Genomic DNA, 16,501 nt, shown 5'->3' with positions numbered 1-16,501 from the left:
CCAGAGTGCTGGCGCCCACAGGCAGGTGCTCCCCCTGTGGCGGGCGCCTGCCTCCCACCTTGGCCAATGCCGGGAGAACACTGTAGCGCTCTCTGCCCGACCGGGAACCGCATCTCGGCTTAGCCGAGCCGACCCTCGCTCCTGAAGCAGACCCCGGGGTCGCTCTGTGATCAGACACAGCGCAGGCAGAGCGAACAGCCGTGGGGTGAGCACCCCAAGTCGTGAGCGAGGTGTCCAGTCAGTGGCCATGCCCGGACCAGAGGGATCCCGCAGAAACACGTGGCCCGCAACGCAGCCCCCCCACCCCCCGACCCCACGCTCCGCCGTGGGGACGTGCGGGTGACGACGTGGGATGCTCCCCGCACTGATCTGTGAGCCCACCTGGGGAGGAACCGCCCGGGAACCAGCGCCCGGGGAGTGACGGACGCCGTGTCCCCCACTGTGGGTGCCGGTGGTGCAGAGAGCCACTGCCATGACCTTGACAACCCTCCCCAGCCCTTGCCGAGCCCTACACTGGGCTAAGGGCCTCATCACCGAGCCCCGTCACCATGGCCATTCTCCGCTGAGGCTCAGAAAGCGAGGCCCTGCTAGCCACCCAGCGGACAGCCAGCGCGTTTTGAAAACCTTTGCCGGTGGGTCCGTCCTTCCCCGAATGGGAGTCGGGCACTGAGCTGGGCACTGGGGTTGTGGGAAACACCGAGCTTCCTTTTTTTTTTCCCTTAAGCGGGCTCCACACCAGCATGGGACCCCACGGGACCGAGATCGAGAGTCAGACGCTGAACCGGGCGGCCCCACTCAGCTTCCCTTCTCAGGAACAAATGGACTGTGGTACAGGGGACACGGGCCAGGGGGCTCCGAACCCCTTCCTCATTCCCCCTCGTAGGAAGCAGCCCTCCCTCGTGAGGCCCACGGCCACGCCACCCAACACAGCTGCCCGCCTGACCGCCCACGGGAGCGGCTGTGCGGGTCGGGCGTGGGTGGGCGAGGGGTGGACACCGCCTCCCCCGACCCTGCTTCTCCGAAGAGTGAGGCGGACGCGACAAACGCAGGACCGTGAAGGGTAAGTGTGGGTGTGCCATTCACACCTCTCCCGAGGGACTCGAGAGTCTGTGCCCGCGATGGCTGGCTAACGATGCTGGCTGCTCCGCTGGAGACCAGGCCTGGGCAAAGGGCAGCCCCCTCGGCTCCCGTCATCAGACCACATCCTGTTTGTGTTGGGTCTTTTATGGAGGCCGGCAGCACTGCCCTCTCCTTCGCCACCAGCGTCCCCAATGGAATCCCAGGGTCAGGAATGTGCGGCAATCAGACCACAGGGCGGCAAATCTACCCGGGGGCCTATATAAAGCAGGAGAAGCCCGGAGCCGCACCTCCCAGACAGGAGCCCGGAGGCGCCCTGCCCAGCAGCCCTCCTGGGGAGCAGGCCCGCAGCACGGTGAGTACAGCCACGCCATCCCTAGAGGGAACCCTGCTCGCTGGACCCCTCCTCCAGGTCAGGGAGGTGGCGACCAAACACCTACTCTCGCGGCCCAGAGATTGGCACGGCTGCCCTCCGGGTTCAGCCTCCGTCTCCCCCGGGTGCTTTTTCTGTCTCGTCCTCAACGTCGGGGACTGAAGTCCCGGCTCGAGCTGGGGCACATTTTCGGTGGCGGATGTCCCAACTTCCACCACTCCTGTTCTCGAAGGGGTCCATGACCCGCCCCCCCCCCCCCCGACGAGGGGAGAGAAGCCACTTCCTTCTAGGCATCGATGCACCCTTTCTCGAGACCCAGAGGCCATCTCCCGGCAGAGTCGTCCCCCAGATGGGATCCTGCCCGGCCCACAGGGCTGCCGGCTGCCTTGTGGAAAGCCCCCCGCTCCGCCCAGGCCCTGATGGAGAGGCTTTCCCGAAGCAGGCGAGACTTGACTTCAGCTCCGGGGGAGGAGATGATAGAAGTTAGGAGGGCTGGATTTGGGTAGAGAGGAGGCTGCTTTTATGACTTTTTCAAAGCTTTCTGGCTGAGTTCCCTTTGAAATGTCTTCAAGGGAGCCATTTCTGGAAAGAGCTCTGGGGAGCCCGTGCCTCCTCTCCAGAACCGGCTCTTTTTACCAGCCTCAGCTCTCCTCAGAGGACCAGCCAGCTCCGACTCACCATGGTCATTACCAGAAAGGCTTCCTTTAGGAGGGAATGAGCAATTGCTGTCGAAGCAGGGGCATTTTGGGAAGCTCTATTTCTGTTTCAAATCCCCCCATGGACTGCCATCCATGGGGTAGAGTAGTGGCTCTGAGTCACTTAGACCTGGGCTTGAATCCCGGCTCTGTCACTCATAAAGCCGTGACGTCTTGGGCACGTCACCTGCTTGGGCACGGCCCCCTCTGTCAAAGGGAGTGAGACCCTCCTGCGGGAGGGACGTGAGGGCGGCACCGGATGGACAGGGCCACAAAGCACTGCCCGCACACCCGGTGCGCCAAGCTGTCCGGCCATTAGAATCATGAATCTCAGGGCCTCCGCTTTCTAGTTGTGGTCCAGTCTCTTAGCCTTCTTGACAGTCTTCTCGGCTGAAAACATGCTTACTGTGAGGACAGTCTGCCGAGGTCACACGGACGGGGCTCACAGGTTTTAGCTCAGGGCCTGGCACGTGGGTGGTGCTCTGTAGGGATCACTGACAGCCCGGCCACGTCCACATGCTTCTCCCCAGGTGGGCGCGTTAGGCCAGGAACATCAAATCCATTCCAGCTTCCGGGAGCAATTCGTTTCCGTGGTAAAGAGAGAGACATTAGGTGTCCCAGCTACGCGGCTTAGCTACGCCCGTTTAACATCGAGTTGAAGACTAAGACCGATCGATGCTATTCATTCCCTACCTCGTGGCTCTGAGATGATGTGGCCCAAGAGTCAGCAATTATTCGGGGCTCCTGGGTGGCTCCGTCGGTTGAGTGTCCGACTTCAGCTCAGGTCATGATCTTGCAGCTTGTGAGTTCGAGCCCCGTGTCGGGCTAAGCGCTGACAGCTCAGAGCCTGGAGCCTGTTTCAGATTCCGTGTCCCCCTTTCTCTCTCTGCCCCTTCCCCGCTCACACTCTTGTCTCTCAAAAATGAACAAATGTTAAAAAAAAAATTTTTTTTTTTTTAAATTGTGATAAAAGGAGACCGAGCCCAAGTCTGTGCAGCACTCGGGGGCTACGGGCACCCCCGCCTCCGCCCGGCTGTATGCCGTCCCAGCAGTGTGGGGGGGGGGGGTTATCCGAATGCTAAGCTGCCAAGGCCGTCAGATCCAGGGGGCCACGGGAGAGGAGACTCAGCCTAATTGGTACAATCAGCTCCTGAGCCTGCTAAGAAAGTAAAGGCCTGCTCCCCCAGCATAGTGACACTTCCTCAAGCTGCCTGCAAGTCGGGCTCAGCTGATCTCCCAGCCTTTGATGGCTGCCCGGGCCCTGGGAAGCACTTCACAGGTTGTCATGCAAGGCCCACGCGTGCAGCCTGTAACTCGTTCCTCTCTTTCCTCCGGGCCAGATGATAAGCCCTTACTGCCTGCTCCTCCTGCCGCTGGGCGCCTGCTTTCCTCTGCTGGGCACAGAAGAGGCCGCCGCGGGTGGCGTCAGAGGCGAAATGGGCTGGGCCCACCTGCCCGGGGGACACCGAGTCTCCCTCCCACGGGGCTCCCCCCGGCGGCCGAGAGCTCCGCACCCACTGGGCCCGCTTGTCACGGCCAAGGAGCTGCAGACGTCCGGCAGGCAGCGTGCTGGCTTCAGGGTCCGGTTTGGGAGGCGGGATGACGGCAGCGAGGCGACCGGCTTCCTCCTGGCGGATGGCGACAAGGCTAGCGGCCCGCTGGGGACCCTGGCTGAGGAGCTCAGCGGTTACAGCAGGAAGAAAGGCGGCTTCAGCTTCCGCTTTGGCCGGCGGTGAAGGGGCCAGGGCATCCTGGAAGGGGCTTCTCCGTGGACCCTCCCCGCTGCTGCTTCCAACCCCCCTGCCCTGTCTTCTCCTCGAGCCCGAAAGACCAGAATACTAAGAAGGCGTGAGGAATATTCTAATGAGTTCTTAGCAGTAGGATGGCTTAGGTGGGTGCTTCCTTTTGATTTCCAACTTGGCTGAGGCCAAAACCTGGACGGGATCCAAAAAAGGAAGCAAGCCGCATCCCAGCAAGCACCGCCCTGATGTAGCTCACAGACCACCGTCTGTTCCAGCCCCCTTCCCGGGGGGTCGGGTCTCAGCAGTCCCCTGGCCCGGCGGCCCAGAGGCTGGGCGGTGTCAGCTGTGCGGCGGACGCGGCTGGGCCATGAATATGAATAAGCAAAGCTGGCTAAGCCGAAGGCAGGTGGGCTGATGCTGACAGCGGGGTAGTCAAAGTTTTGACAGTCTCCACAGGGACGTCTGGAGCTGACATCCATCCATAGTGGGCCGTGACAGCGTGTTCCATCGGGTGTAGCGTGCGGTTCTGGAAGTTAAAAAACAGAAACAGAAACAATCTTGCTCTCCGTCCCATTAACACACGGGCCCCTCTGGCAAGAAAACCCTGCTTGTGGTGTCGAGATGTCGTTCGGACCCGGCTGCCCGTTCCCTTCTGATACCTGTGCTCGGCGGTGTACCCGTCTGGTGGGAGATGAACAGGGCAAGAATACATTTTTGCTCTGGCGAGGCTGCCCCTCGAGTGTTCAGGATATGAAATGTGCCGTGTGTGTCTTTTGAAATAAAACTTGTAACTGCAAAACCGTAATGGGAAGCTAGCTCACCCGATTCTTGCCTACAGGTCCTCTGTGCCCCCAGGAATCTGGGTTTTTCCTGAGCTGCAAGTGCCTGAACTCTGGGGAGATGGAAATCGTGTTGCCGGCACCCGCACCTGTCCCAGCATCCCCTTAATTGGCGGCTGGTAATACCAGTGGTCAAAGGCGGAGGGAAACGCGGCACAAGGTGTATTTTCCTGCTGCACTCGACTGCTCCTTCCGAGGCTTTCTCAAAGCAAAGAGCATTCTGAGAACAACTTCTCTACCCCAGGGGAAGCCAGAGCTCAGCCTGGAGTGGCCGCAGGCCCGGGGCAAGGCAGAGCAGCTCTTTCAAACGCTGCTCTGCCGTGTCCTGCAACCCCATCCCCTGTCAGATACGGCCGCGTGATCCTGCTCCCTCCCAGGCTGGCTTCGACCGCCGAGATGAGAGCCTGGATTGATGTTACTATGGCAACATCTCCCCTCCTCCTTTCGAGCTGCAGCTTGGCCCTGTTCACAATTGAATAATTTTCCATTGAGCTGTCACAATTAATTGGTGGATTTTTATTAGCCTTTTAGAACCACACTGGGTTGGGCCCAGCTTGGCACCTCGGAGCATTTCACAGTGTTTTCCATTCTATTAGTGACTTAGATTCCCCAGCAGCAGCTCTCAATCCTCGGCAGCCAGAAAGCCACTTCATTAGGGGGTGACAGATCTGAGCCACAAAGGAGCCAAGCTGACTGGGGCGCGGAAATTGGGTGGCAGGGTGGGACAGGAACACAGGAATCCAAACATCACCTTGGGTTAAAGGGAGCTGCCTTCCCCTGGAGCTCCTCGCGGCTTCTCCCCTCCGCGTGCCCCGCCGGGACAGGCGCCAGATAGCGACACGGAGTCTGGGAGGCACATCGTACTCCCTTTGGCTTCTACCGCTGTCCAGGGAAGGGATGATCCGGGATGCGTCCTGCTAATGTGACAGACTGGTGGGGATGGAACACATCCCGGGGTCTTCGTCTGTTGGTAAAGAGAGGCAAACACTCAGCCCTCAAGCCACAGAGGGTAAACCTCAAGAAAATGAGTCCCAGCGTGTCCAACAAGGACAGTTCCGGAGCTGAGAATAGACATCGCAGGGTGGCCACGTGAAGGAAGTGAAATCCCAGCCCAGGCTCTCGCCCCAGTCTTGGCTCACTTCCACTTCGTTGGGGCGGGGGCGGGCAGTAAGCTGGATCCCTCCTCCCTTCACTCACTGACACATGCAGGGAAGCCAGAGAACATGCTTGTGAAAAGACCAGGTGAGACAGGACAGATCGAAGGCCAAGGGCAGAGGACCACCCTGCAGCCAGGTGCCCTGGTGACCCTCGCTTGGCCAATTTCTCCTCTTAGAATGAAAGGAGCCACCTCCATGGTCACTAACTGCAGGAACCTGGAGGTCACCGAGGCTGAGCTACTCCCGCATGTGTTTACCACGCAGTTTGGGAACATACTGGCTGGTTTCTAATTTAGTAGGATGAGATTAACCTCAGAGAAATCGGAGATAAAGAGGGGGAAGGGGAGGGCCTTCAGAGGGGTGGATATCCCGTCATCACTTTCACCCTTCAACAACCATCAGCGACAAAGGTATTCTTTCCAGTTGCTTGTACATTCGAGCGCAATAACCCCGAACATCTAAACGATCAAACCGTTAAGGGCATTGCTCTGTTCAGTCCACTCCCGTGCTGTATCTGGCGATATCACCTCTTCAGTTCCCCGCCCCTCGCTCTACCCCCTGGGGCTTGGTCGAGGTTTGGGGGCCTTTCACGCCACCCCCCGCGCCCTCCTTGGCGGGGACGATCACTCTCCAGATTAGTGACGGTGAGGTTCTGTGGAAAACATTGACTTTGCAAGCAGAGATTAAGCTCCCTGTCTGGGTTTGCTCTAGCTGGTGTGATGGGATGGTCTCCTCCAGCCCAGGCACCTGTCTGCATCCTTTCGGCGTGTTGGTGCAAGACGCACACACAAGAGCCTTCATCTTGGGCGTCTAGCTAAACACTGGATGGGGAGTATTTTTGTATTTTCCCCTATGTTTCAAACATTAATAAAAACGTTTTAAGAAAAAAGGAGGCTCACGGGGCAGGCAGCGGGCCATCCAGCAGCTGCTGAAGTAAATAAGGAGCCACCTTGTCCTTAACTTTGCCCCAGGACCAGAGACGCTGCAGGACAGAGTCCCTTGAAGACCCCAAGTCAGGAAAGGTGTTTTACCCTCTGAGCAGGGAGCTGGGGCCCTGCCCACGATGTTGGGTCGCCATCGGGGAGGTGGGTAGGCATGACAGGGACACCGTGGCCGGTCAGTCTTGTCCCACCTGACGCCTTCCGTGCCAAGGCAACATTTACAAATTGATTCCCCAGGACACTCCATTTGGGAATGCCTCCCGTAAAACATCCCGACACCTGAGAAGCTGGGTTGGCTGCAATCCTGGACTTCTTTTCTTCCACGACAGAGGGAGGAGCCCGACTGGAGCCCAGACCTCTTCTGCTGGCCACGCTGGGGCCACCTACCACCATCAACGAGTTAGTCCAGCACAGTATGGCAGCACATGCTGTGTGACCCGGGGCAAGCTGCTCCACATCTCTGAGTCTCAACTTCCTCATACATCAAATGCCGAACAGCAACAGAACCTCCCTTGTTAGAAAAAAAAAAGGGAGAGGCTGTCACGTGGTAACGCGCGGCGCATCTGTAGTGGCTGAGAACGCCCACGTGTGGGCTGTGATTTTAAGAAAACTCCCACTGGAATATGACACACATGGAGAACGGGCTCCCACTCTGCACACAGTTCCATTTTCGCCAAGTGACAGACCCACTGGCCGGCACGACCCAGACTGAGAAACACGGTGTCACCTGCCCCCCAAGAGCTCCCCTGCACCCCAACCAGGCGCGGCCTTCCGTCCCGACTTCTAACACGACGCCACAGCCTAGCCGTGTTGCCGTAAATAAATGGAAGTTTCTGGCATCGCTACTGCGTGTCTGGCTGCTTCTGTTCAACGTTACGTTCGCATGACTCGTGTCCACGCGGGGTTGCGGCCAAGTGTGTTCGTCTCCGCTGCTCCGTAACATCCCACTATGTGAACACATCGCAACGTTCTGCTCCTCTGTGCTCAAGGCATCTGGACGGTTTTCAGTCTGAGGGTTTTTCCCTGCGATCCTCACTCTGACGTTTGGGCTTGGATTTTGTGAAAACAGCATCAACGGCAGCTGCTGGCCCTTCTGGCAGGCTTGACCCTCGGGCGCCCCTTGGTTCCGGACCTGGAGGGCAGGCCTCGAAATTACCCGAAAACCGTGTGTGCACGTACGTGGGTTTTCGGGGGCTCGATCCAGGTGCGCGAAGTCCTCAAGGGGCTCTGTGACCTGACCAAGGGCAGGAACCACGGTCCTGGAACGGCTAGACCCGAGTGAGTTTCTGAAGCTCGGGTGACACACGGAACGTTCTTATTTGAGAGAAGACCTGTATTTCCCCCGGCACAGCCACCGCGGTGACAGGCACGGGACACCAGGCGAGGGCCGTGCCCGGCTGCAGCCTCACTGCTGGGCGTCAAGAAAACGGGACAATGTGCTCTAAGAGGGCTCCGTGAAGACTCTGGGCCGGGCCCACGTCTGGCACGGAGCAAGCAGCCCGTCGGTTGTGGCCGTCACTCCAAGTCACTGTGCGTCTTCTTTCCGACGCCAGAGCTGTCCCTCGAGGAAGGCCCCCTGACTTGGGAGAGCTGGGGCCTGGACAGGGCGTGGCCCGGGCCTCCGTGAAACGAGAGAGGGGCTCCTGCAGCCCCCGGGTGCGGGCACACACACCCCCCGGTCCCACCAGCCCTCGCCGCAGGCCGGCGGCCTCACCTCCGGCCCGAGACAGGCAGCACGGCGGCCGCGGAGGGTCCACTCAACCGTGGTCCTGCACACGCTCTGGTGAGCAGGACCCGTGTCCCCTGACAAGGCTGCTGGCTTAATAAGTATCATTATCAGACAGCACCACTCACTTCCCCGACTGCCACTTTCCAAGCTGTCAGCTGGCGTTAAATGCAGGCCCAGACGAGGAAACGGCCGCACGCGCCCCCTCAGTCCCCTTGGTCCCCTCGGTGGGGGGCTGGGAGAGGCCACGGCGCTGCAGGTGGCATTTCCAGGCCCCCTGCCCCTCCCCGTGCGCACAGAGAAAGGAGACACGGGGCGGGTGGGCCACAGCGCGCGAGGGGCGCTTCGGGGGCCGGCGGGGAGCCGAGGCGGGGTCACAGGCAGAGGAAAAAGGCGCACCCGTGGAGGGACTATCGCTTCCAGGCCAGTGGAGCCCAGGACGTACTTCCTCCCGATTCAGTGACGCTGTGACGGCCTGACAGCTGGAACAGCCCTTGGACTCCTCTTCCTCCCGATTCGGAGGCAGGGCCCACGCCCAGTGCTGCTGGCAGATCCGTGTCAAGGGCGCAAGAAGGGCCGGAGGCCAGGGCAGGGAGGGAAACCGCATTTGGCAGGCCGAGGAAGATGCCCGGATGCAGGATTCCCACGGCACTCCCGTAAAACCCACCCCGGAGCCTCCAGCCCCTTAAGGGCAACGAGGACCCCCTCCCTCCCGTCTGCACACCACAGCCCGGAGGGACAGGGAAAATGACAGACCAGACCCATCTGCCCGAGTTCTAACGTTGTAAACATTTATTTAAAAAAGACTACGGAGAGATGTGGATTCAAAAAACAGAGTCATATACAGAAACAAAATGTACTGGACCAAAAAAAAAAAAAAAAAAAAAAAAAAAAGAAAGACACCATAGGCATTTGAGAAGGGAAAATAGTGGAAAACTATTTACATGTCATTTATAAAAGACCAAGTCTATAAAAGAGTGTAATACCAAGATATAAATGCAAAATATAGTGGCACGTCATGTGAACAACAAAAAAAAAATCAGTACCTTATAGAAAGAGGCGGTCGAGGGGACCTGGGTGGGGTCGGTTTTGCTTTGTCTGCAAGGCCGCTGGTGGTGTTCTAGCACCTCCCTCAGTCTGTGTGACACAGAAGTCTGGGGGGGGGGGTAGGGGGCAAAGAGGTGATGAGCTGTGAGGACAGCACAAATCGATGCAGAGGGAACCATCTCTACCAGAGAAATAAAGAACAAGTTCGGGTGATGAGGCCGGTGTGAGGTCACGGGGGTATGGGGGTGGAAGGTGGTCGCGCCTGGGCCCGGCAGGAGGCCCAGGCAGGTGCCTGCCCCCCTCCTTCAGCAGCTGCTCTAGGTCAAGGTCAAGGCGGCCTGGGCCCCTGGCTGGAGAGCCTGGTCCTGGGCAGCCTGGGGAGAGGAGACCGAGGCCTGCTCTTGGAGACACTTTCTGGGCTTCATCTGTTTGTGGTTTTCTCCATCCCTGAAAACCCCAGCAGAAACAGTGGGCTGCGTGTTGTTGCTCGTGGCGATTCAACAGGACACTGGCCTCTTAGCGCACAGCCAGCAACGGTTGGGGCTTTGGTGCCACAGTCCTTCTCCCGTGCGCCAGCGGCCGGTCCTTCTGTGCCGGAGGCGACTGGGCTGAGCTCAGAGCCATGAAATGCTCCGGAAAACTAAAGGTTGGCTTGTCACACAGGAAAGAGCTCTGCATGAATCTACTTGGTCTCAGAGGAGTACAAGGGAGGAGAAGGAGAGATCGGTCAGAAATCAAGACCAAGTGCCTTTTCTGGGCACCTGGAAGCCTGAAAAGAAGGGAGGCTGGGCCCGGCCCCGGGCCATCTGGGCACCAGCTGTTCCCCCAGCCAGCCACCCTGCCTGCCTCCCCTGACCCTGCACGCCGGACTGCGACCCTCCTACCCTTCAGACTCCGGCTTTCCGTCCAGGCCGAGCAGTGCCACAAGACAGCAAGGACCCAAGGGCCGGCTGGTTTTAGCACCCCGTTTCACCCCCCAAATCAAGAGCTGTCCTTCACACGAGGCAATGTGAGGGCACCAGCCCCCGGCAGCAACGGAGGGCAGAGTGACCAGCTGGCAAGCGCTTCCCAGGATGTAGTTCTGGAGACGGGTCTTCTGCGCCGGCTCCCTCCATGGGGTAGGTGGGGAGGGCGGTTCCTCGGGCCTCGGTGACAAGGCTCCTGTTCAGGGTGCTCGTTTCCTGCGGGAAGCGGAGGAGAAGGCATCCCCAGAGGAGGGCCTCCAGAAAGACCAGCGGAAAGGAAATATGCTCATCTGCTTTCACCCCTGGCCGGAAGAGCTCAGTTCTGGAGCACTACGTGGGGGGGGAGGCCGGCGGGCCGACCGGAGTCCACAGAGCAGGAACTCCACAGATAGAACTCGGGACAGAGGCGACTCAGGGAGCCCGGGCTGGGGGAGGGGGAAGTGCGGGACAGTTGGCACAAAACACAGGTCGTCGGGCTGTGTTCCACAGTGGCCCTCGGCTCCGTGTGGCGCAGCGCTCCCGGGCCAAGGTCCCAACTCACTGGTCTGGTGTGGGCCACTGTCGCAGGCATGGGGAAGCCTTCACGCACTGCAGGCGGCTCCGGCCGGCCTCACGCCCGGCTTCTGCTACCTCTGTACGATGTCGCTGATCTCCTTCACGGAGCTGAGGAGTTTGCTGAAGTCCTGAGTGGCCGCCGGGCCACTCCCTGCTGTCGCCGGGCAGATCTGAAGCTCCCGGAGATTGTTCTCCAGTTTGTTGATGGCCTCGCGGAAGGCGAATTTGTTCCTCATCTGCTGGATGGAATCCACATAGCTCACGCAGAACGTGTACAGGTTTTTGCCGGCTTCCAGCACGGCGCTATGGCTGGCCATCTGCTCGGAGTTCTTGGAGATGGCCAGGCACAGGGCCTCGGTGCCGTCCAGGACCACGCTCTTGGTGATGGTGCCGCTGGCGATCCGCTCCGGAGGCTGGCGGGTTTTCCGAAGAGACACGCGGGTCGATATGAGAGGGATGAAGGCAGTAGACGCGGGCTGGTCCCCGGCCAGGGCGGAGGCTGCTGATGGCAACGTGGAGGGGGCGGGCGCCGCCCCGGCCGGGGCCCCCGCTGGCTTGCTGGACGCCTGCGGCTTTGGCACGGATGGGAGCGTGGGCTTTTTGACGCCCTCTCCCAGCGGACTGGGCTTGATGGCGTCACTGTTCACAGCATCCGCGACCACAGCCGCGGCTTTCGTTTTCCCGCCAGTGCTGGCCTCCCCGGCCGCTTCCTGGGTCGGGTTCTGAGCGGGCTTCCCGGCTTTCCCCACGGAGGCCGGCGGCGGGGGCGGTGGGGCAGGTTTGAGCTTGGACAGTTTCCCCTTGTCTCTCCCTGGGGACTCGGAGGAAGGCTTGTGCCTCCTCGCTCTGGGCTCCTCGGTGGGGGCCTTGCCGGTCCCTCCGGACGCACCTGGCCCTGCTCTGCTGGCGGGGGGCACCGGCTCAGCTGCGACAGGTGTCCCCAAGGCACCGGACTTGGCGGTCTCGTCCTTGTGGGGAAGGCCAGAGGAAGGAGCCCCCGTGACCTGCCTGCGGAGGAGTTTTGGAGTCAGACTTGGGGGGCTGGAGCCCGGGCTGGACTCCCCCGCGTCTCGAAAGACCTCATCGGCTGCTTCCTCGGTCTTTTTCACCAGCCTGGGTGGGGGAGTCACCGTGCCTCTGGTCGCCTGGTCGGACCTGTTCTCACTCGCCCGCTTCCGAGGCAGAGCCGGCTTCTCGCTTTTGTGCCCTCCAAACGTGGACGAGTCGAACTGCCTGCCCGTGGACTGCAGGTCCCGAGGCAGTGTGACGGACCTCCACTCGGTGTCCCTGGCTCCGTGGGGCACGCAGGAGGCCGAGCAGGACCGCAGGAAGCGCTTGCTGGAGCTGCCGCCACTCTCCTCCTCGCTGGCTGCTAGGCGGCTGCTGGTCAGCGTACTGGACTTTTTCCACAGGTGGGGAGACCGGAAGCCGGCGCCCCCGGACTCCCGGAAGGCTCCGTTGGGGACGCCAGCCCCGCTGCCGGGCTTTGGGGACTTGGCTGGCTCGGCTGCGTCCGAGGGGGTGAGAGCCGGTGCCCCGTTGCTGGTTTCTCGGCCCTCTTCCTCGCCGGCCCCCTTGCGCTCGGGCTGGCCGTCCATCTCCCGGAAGGAGCTGCTGCGTTTCGGGGGCGTTGGGGCCGTTTTCTTCTTCTTCTTGATCAAGGCACTGAACAAGTTGGTCTTTTTGTCTTTGGGAAGAAGGCGCTCATCCTCATTCAGGCCGCCATCCTGGGGACCTCGTTCTTTTCGAGGGAGCAGTGGAGACACAGGGGGCTCGTGGTCCAGAGGATCTGAAACACAGTGGGAAGAGTTTACCAGCTTCAGACTAGAGGCTCCTTTGTGAGGGGGAACCTGGGGCTGGCCACCGGCTCCCCAGAGGACCAGCCACGGGTCTGGGCCCGGACAGGCCTGCGCGTGAGCACCAGCTCCGCCCCCCTCAGCGGAGACGGGGCGCCTGGGTGGCTCGGTCGGGTAAGCGTCCGACGCTTGACCTGGGCTCAGGTCACGGTCTCGTGGTTTGTGAGATCAAGCCCCGTGTCGGGCTCTGTGCGGACGGCACGAAGCCTGCTCGGGATTCTCTCTCTCTCTCTCTCTCTCTCTCTCTCCCCTCTCCCTCTGTCTCTCCCTCTCCCTCTCTGCCTGTTCCCCCTGCTCACGCTCTCTCAAAATAAATAAGGGAACACTAAAAGCAAGAAGAAAGACCCACCCGCAGCGTGGCTGTGTGAATACAGTGTCAATATAAGGAGGATCTGTCCCAGCTTCTGGCACGTAGTGGCTCACCGCTGCCCCTGTCGCTACTGGTGTTATTCGGAAGAGCACAGGTCTCTCTCCTTGAGGACGGCAGCACAGAAACCGTGGCACTCGTCCTCACCCCTGCACTGGGGCTTCCTTTACAGCACAGAGCCCCCTCCGTGCCACTGTCTGGTGCGTGAAACCCACGACGAGGCCGAGCAAAGGGTCAGGCCCCGCGCCCCACGGACCTGCCAATCATGGTTCCTCGGAGGTGGGGCCTGAAGGGAAGGGGACGCTCACCGCAGCGACAATGGGCTATTATGCTTGGCAAACAAGGACTGACCTTTACAGATGTTTAAATGGGCATTCTTTACACACGAATAATAGCTCCTAAGAAATCTTTCTGGTGTTGCCAAGCTCGGGGCCAGTGAATGACAGAAGTCGCCCTCAGGGGGCGGCTGTGAGGACAGCGGTTTTCTGTCAGCACCCGAGCAGCACAGGGGGGCGTCCTTAACCGCAGCAGAGGTACAAGGGGGCGCCCCTCAGGACACCGGGTGGCACACAGGACACCCGGCTCGGGGAAAGCTGAGGACCTCCCCAAACCTCAATCCAGCAGGAGGAGGCAGAGAAAGTGAGATTCTAACGACCCGTGCACAGCCCCATGGCAGGACCCAAAAGCCGACACTCTCGGCTCACCAGGAGACGACACGCGAATCCCGACGGCCGTAAATGAACAGGGCTACGTATCACCGGGCTTCTAATAAGCCTGAAGTTTCCACGGTGGCCTCTCCCCATTCCCACCACTGAATTGCCGAAATCATGACACCCGACAGAAGGACAAAGGTCCAAGGTTCTGGATGGTCTCTATGCCACGGCCTCCAGGGTGGGTGAGCAGGGCGACCCAGGGGGTATGGAGGGAAAACATCGTAATTTGGATTTCTTGTCTTATATAAACCTTCTAAGTGTACGTTTTTGGTATATTTTAAGTTACACGTATTTGCACAGTCGTACACATCTACACCCAGGCTTCCCATCTTTTTTTGTTTGTTTTTTTAACTGACATGGGCACACAATATAAAAAAAAAAAGGGGGGGGGGAATCCTGGGACTACAGATCCTGCTATGGCTAAACATCCCATAATTCGGGCTTTGCCGTGCCCCTTCCCACTCGCTCGGTCTGTGGTCCATCAGAGCATCCCCTAGGAGCCTCTACGAACCCAGATTTCTGGGGTTTGGGGGGGACGGGGGGGCACGCGCTCCACAAGCATGTCCTAACTCAAAGGAGAGCACGGCGCACGGGGGCCACCAGGTCCCCATCTGTAAGCAGCATTCCTGCGAGGATCCTGAGACCTCCGCACCACCCCCACCTCGCTGGCTCGTCTAGGGCACGGTGGCCGACAGGTTTTTGAGTCAGAGACCAGGCGCGGACGCCGGCTCTGTGCCACGGGCGTCTCTTGGCTCCGTCCGTCCCGGGGAGCTTTTCGCACCAGTGTTTTTGCCACAAGCTGCTCTCTACCTGGTTCGATGTTTATTATTGCTGTGTCTGCCCTGCAAGAGCAACCACAAATGCCATGAATAATCCACGAGAAGGCGGGTTTGTCTTCCCCATCGGTTTCATCAGCACCTGTGCCTACCTGACTGAGCTAACTACCGAAGCCAATGGTTCCTGATGATTCCCAGGAGGAGGGTGGGCCGCTGTGGGGAACCTTCTTCTTTTCGAGCGGGACCACTGACAAGGAATTAGAGTTAGCCCGCCCGCCGTGCCGGCGAACTCACTGCTTCCCATCCGCCTACACTGGCCCTGACGGCGTGGACCCCTCCGGGCCTGGTGGGGGTGGGGGGACGTACCGGTCTCTCCTGGGCCCTTGGAGTGGGGCGTCTCGGGCACCTCAGTGGGGTCTTTGTGCTCCGCGGCTCTCCTGGACGTTCTCGTCTTGGTGGGCAGCTCTGGGGCCTGCAGCAAAGTACTCGCAACCCCTCGCACACCTTTTTTCCCCAGTTCCTTTTCCACTTCTAAGAACCACCGAGAACAAAAACAAAAATCAGCGGCCGTTAGTAATGGCGTCGGTCTGGCGTTCTTTCTGTTTCTCAGGCAGGCACGAGGAGTGGTCATCCACGCGCAGTTACAGAAAAAGAGACGCAGATGCTGAGAAAACCACACTCGGCACTTTCCAGACAGGTGCGTGGCCACAAGACAGAGATCTCCACGCTCCACGCCTCTGCCCGGCCTTCTGGTCTCAGATAACTTGCTGGCCGGGGGCTCTTCTAGCCGGAAGTGAAGAGCTCCACCGGGCTGGAGCCCCGCCCGGCCGTCCCTTCCATCCCAACCTCTCGCCCCACTGCAGGCACCCCCAGGAATGGGCACTTTACCATCTGATATGCTGGACTCTTGGAACATGGTCTCGAAGGCTTGGTGGATTTCAGCAAAGGAGGGCCGGTCGGAGGGATTCCACTGCCAACCTGGACGGACGAGACCCAGGCAGACCACGCATGAGGCCCTGCTAACAAGGGTGGGGCTAGTAATTCTCAAGGAAGATCTGGTGATGAAAGAAGCACCCCAAGTCTTGCTAACCATCTTGTGCTGGGACAAGTGACAAATGTCACCGTGTCCTGCCACAGACATTAAGAATGAGAAAAGACCTTAGATACTGGCAGGAATATGGACTGTAGAGCCCCAGAGAGTTGTGACAGCAAGAAGTGCATTTATAAATCTTTTCCCCGGCCCCACTCAATCAAGTGCAGAGAATCACGGAGTCACGTGGCTTCCATTTGACCCTCACTTCTGGGTTATCAAAGTCTAAAGTCCTCACCAGCACAGAAAGGCTAATTAAAACAAGGTTAACATGAGGATTACGGACTGATGGAGGCTCGTGTGGGTAAGGATACAGAACTAACTCTCCTACGCTTCTGGTGGGAATACAAATTGGTAGACCTTTCCTGGAAAACAATTCGGTAAAATCTTTCAGAATTTAAAAGGCAAATAGCTCTTCGGACCAACACGTCAACTTCCACAACTACCGGCACAATGTACGGACGTCTACGTAGGAGGGTGTTCATCCTGGCTTTGCTCACGATGGCAAAAGCCAAACACAGGTGTAAAACAAGCAAATGTCCACCGAAAGGGGAAGAGATGGATGAATACATCATTTAACGG

At 59.4% G+C, this 16,501-nt stretch overlaps 2 protein-coding genes across 4 annotated transcripts in view; one reads left to right on the top strand and one right to left on the bottom strand.

Annotated features, from left to right (window-relative positions):
• The first annotated feature begins 3,426 nt into the window (after positions 1–3,426).
• Positions 3,427–3,964, top strand: LOC122474549 (pyroglutamylated RFamide peptide). The gene has a single exon (XM_043565476.1). The coding sequence runs from the start codon at positions 3,486–3,488 to the stop codon at positions 3,879–3,881; it is 396 nt and encodes a 131-aa protein (XP_043421411.1). The 5' UTR covers positions 3,427–3,485; the 3' UTR covers positions 3,882–3,964.
• Positions 3,965–9,643: 5,679 nt separating this feature from the next.
• The window catches only part of ABL1 (ABL proto-oncogene 1, non-receptor tyrosine kinase), a 143,219-nt gene continuing 136,361 nt past the window's right edge, over positions 9,644–16,501 (bottom strand). For 2 of the 3 annotated variants that reach the window (XM_043565473.1, XM_043565474.1), the window contains exons 9-11: positions 15,718–15,807; positions 15,196–15,360; positions 9,644–12,906 (exon numbers count right to left, since the gene is read on the bottom strand). In XM_043565473.1, coding sequence (XP_043421408.1) covers positions 11,189–12,906; positions 15,196–15,360; positions 15,718–15,807 — 1,973 coding nt within the window. In that variant the 3' untranslated portion in view covers positions 9,644–11,188. Of the gene's footprint in view, positions 12,907–15,195; positions 15,808–16,501 lie in introns of all 3 variants that reach the window. The other variant, XM_043565472.1, reaches the window with a different exon arrangement.

Source organism: Prionailurus bengalensis, chromosome D4 (assembly GCF_016509475.1).
Source record: "Prionailurus bengalensis isolate Pbe53 chromosome D4, Fcat_Pben_1.1_paternal_pri, whole genome shotgun sequence".
NCBI classification, from domain to species: Eukaryota; Metazoa; Chordata; class Mammalia; order Carnivora; family Felidae; genus Prionailurus; species Prionailurus bengalensis.
Note: the sequence above shows the minus strand (reverse complement) of the source record. Positions and strands in the feature narration are given on the sequence as shown.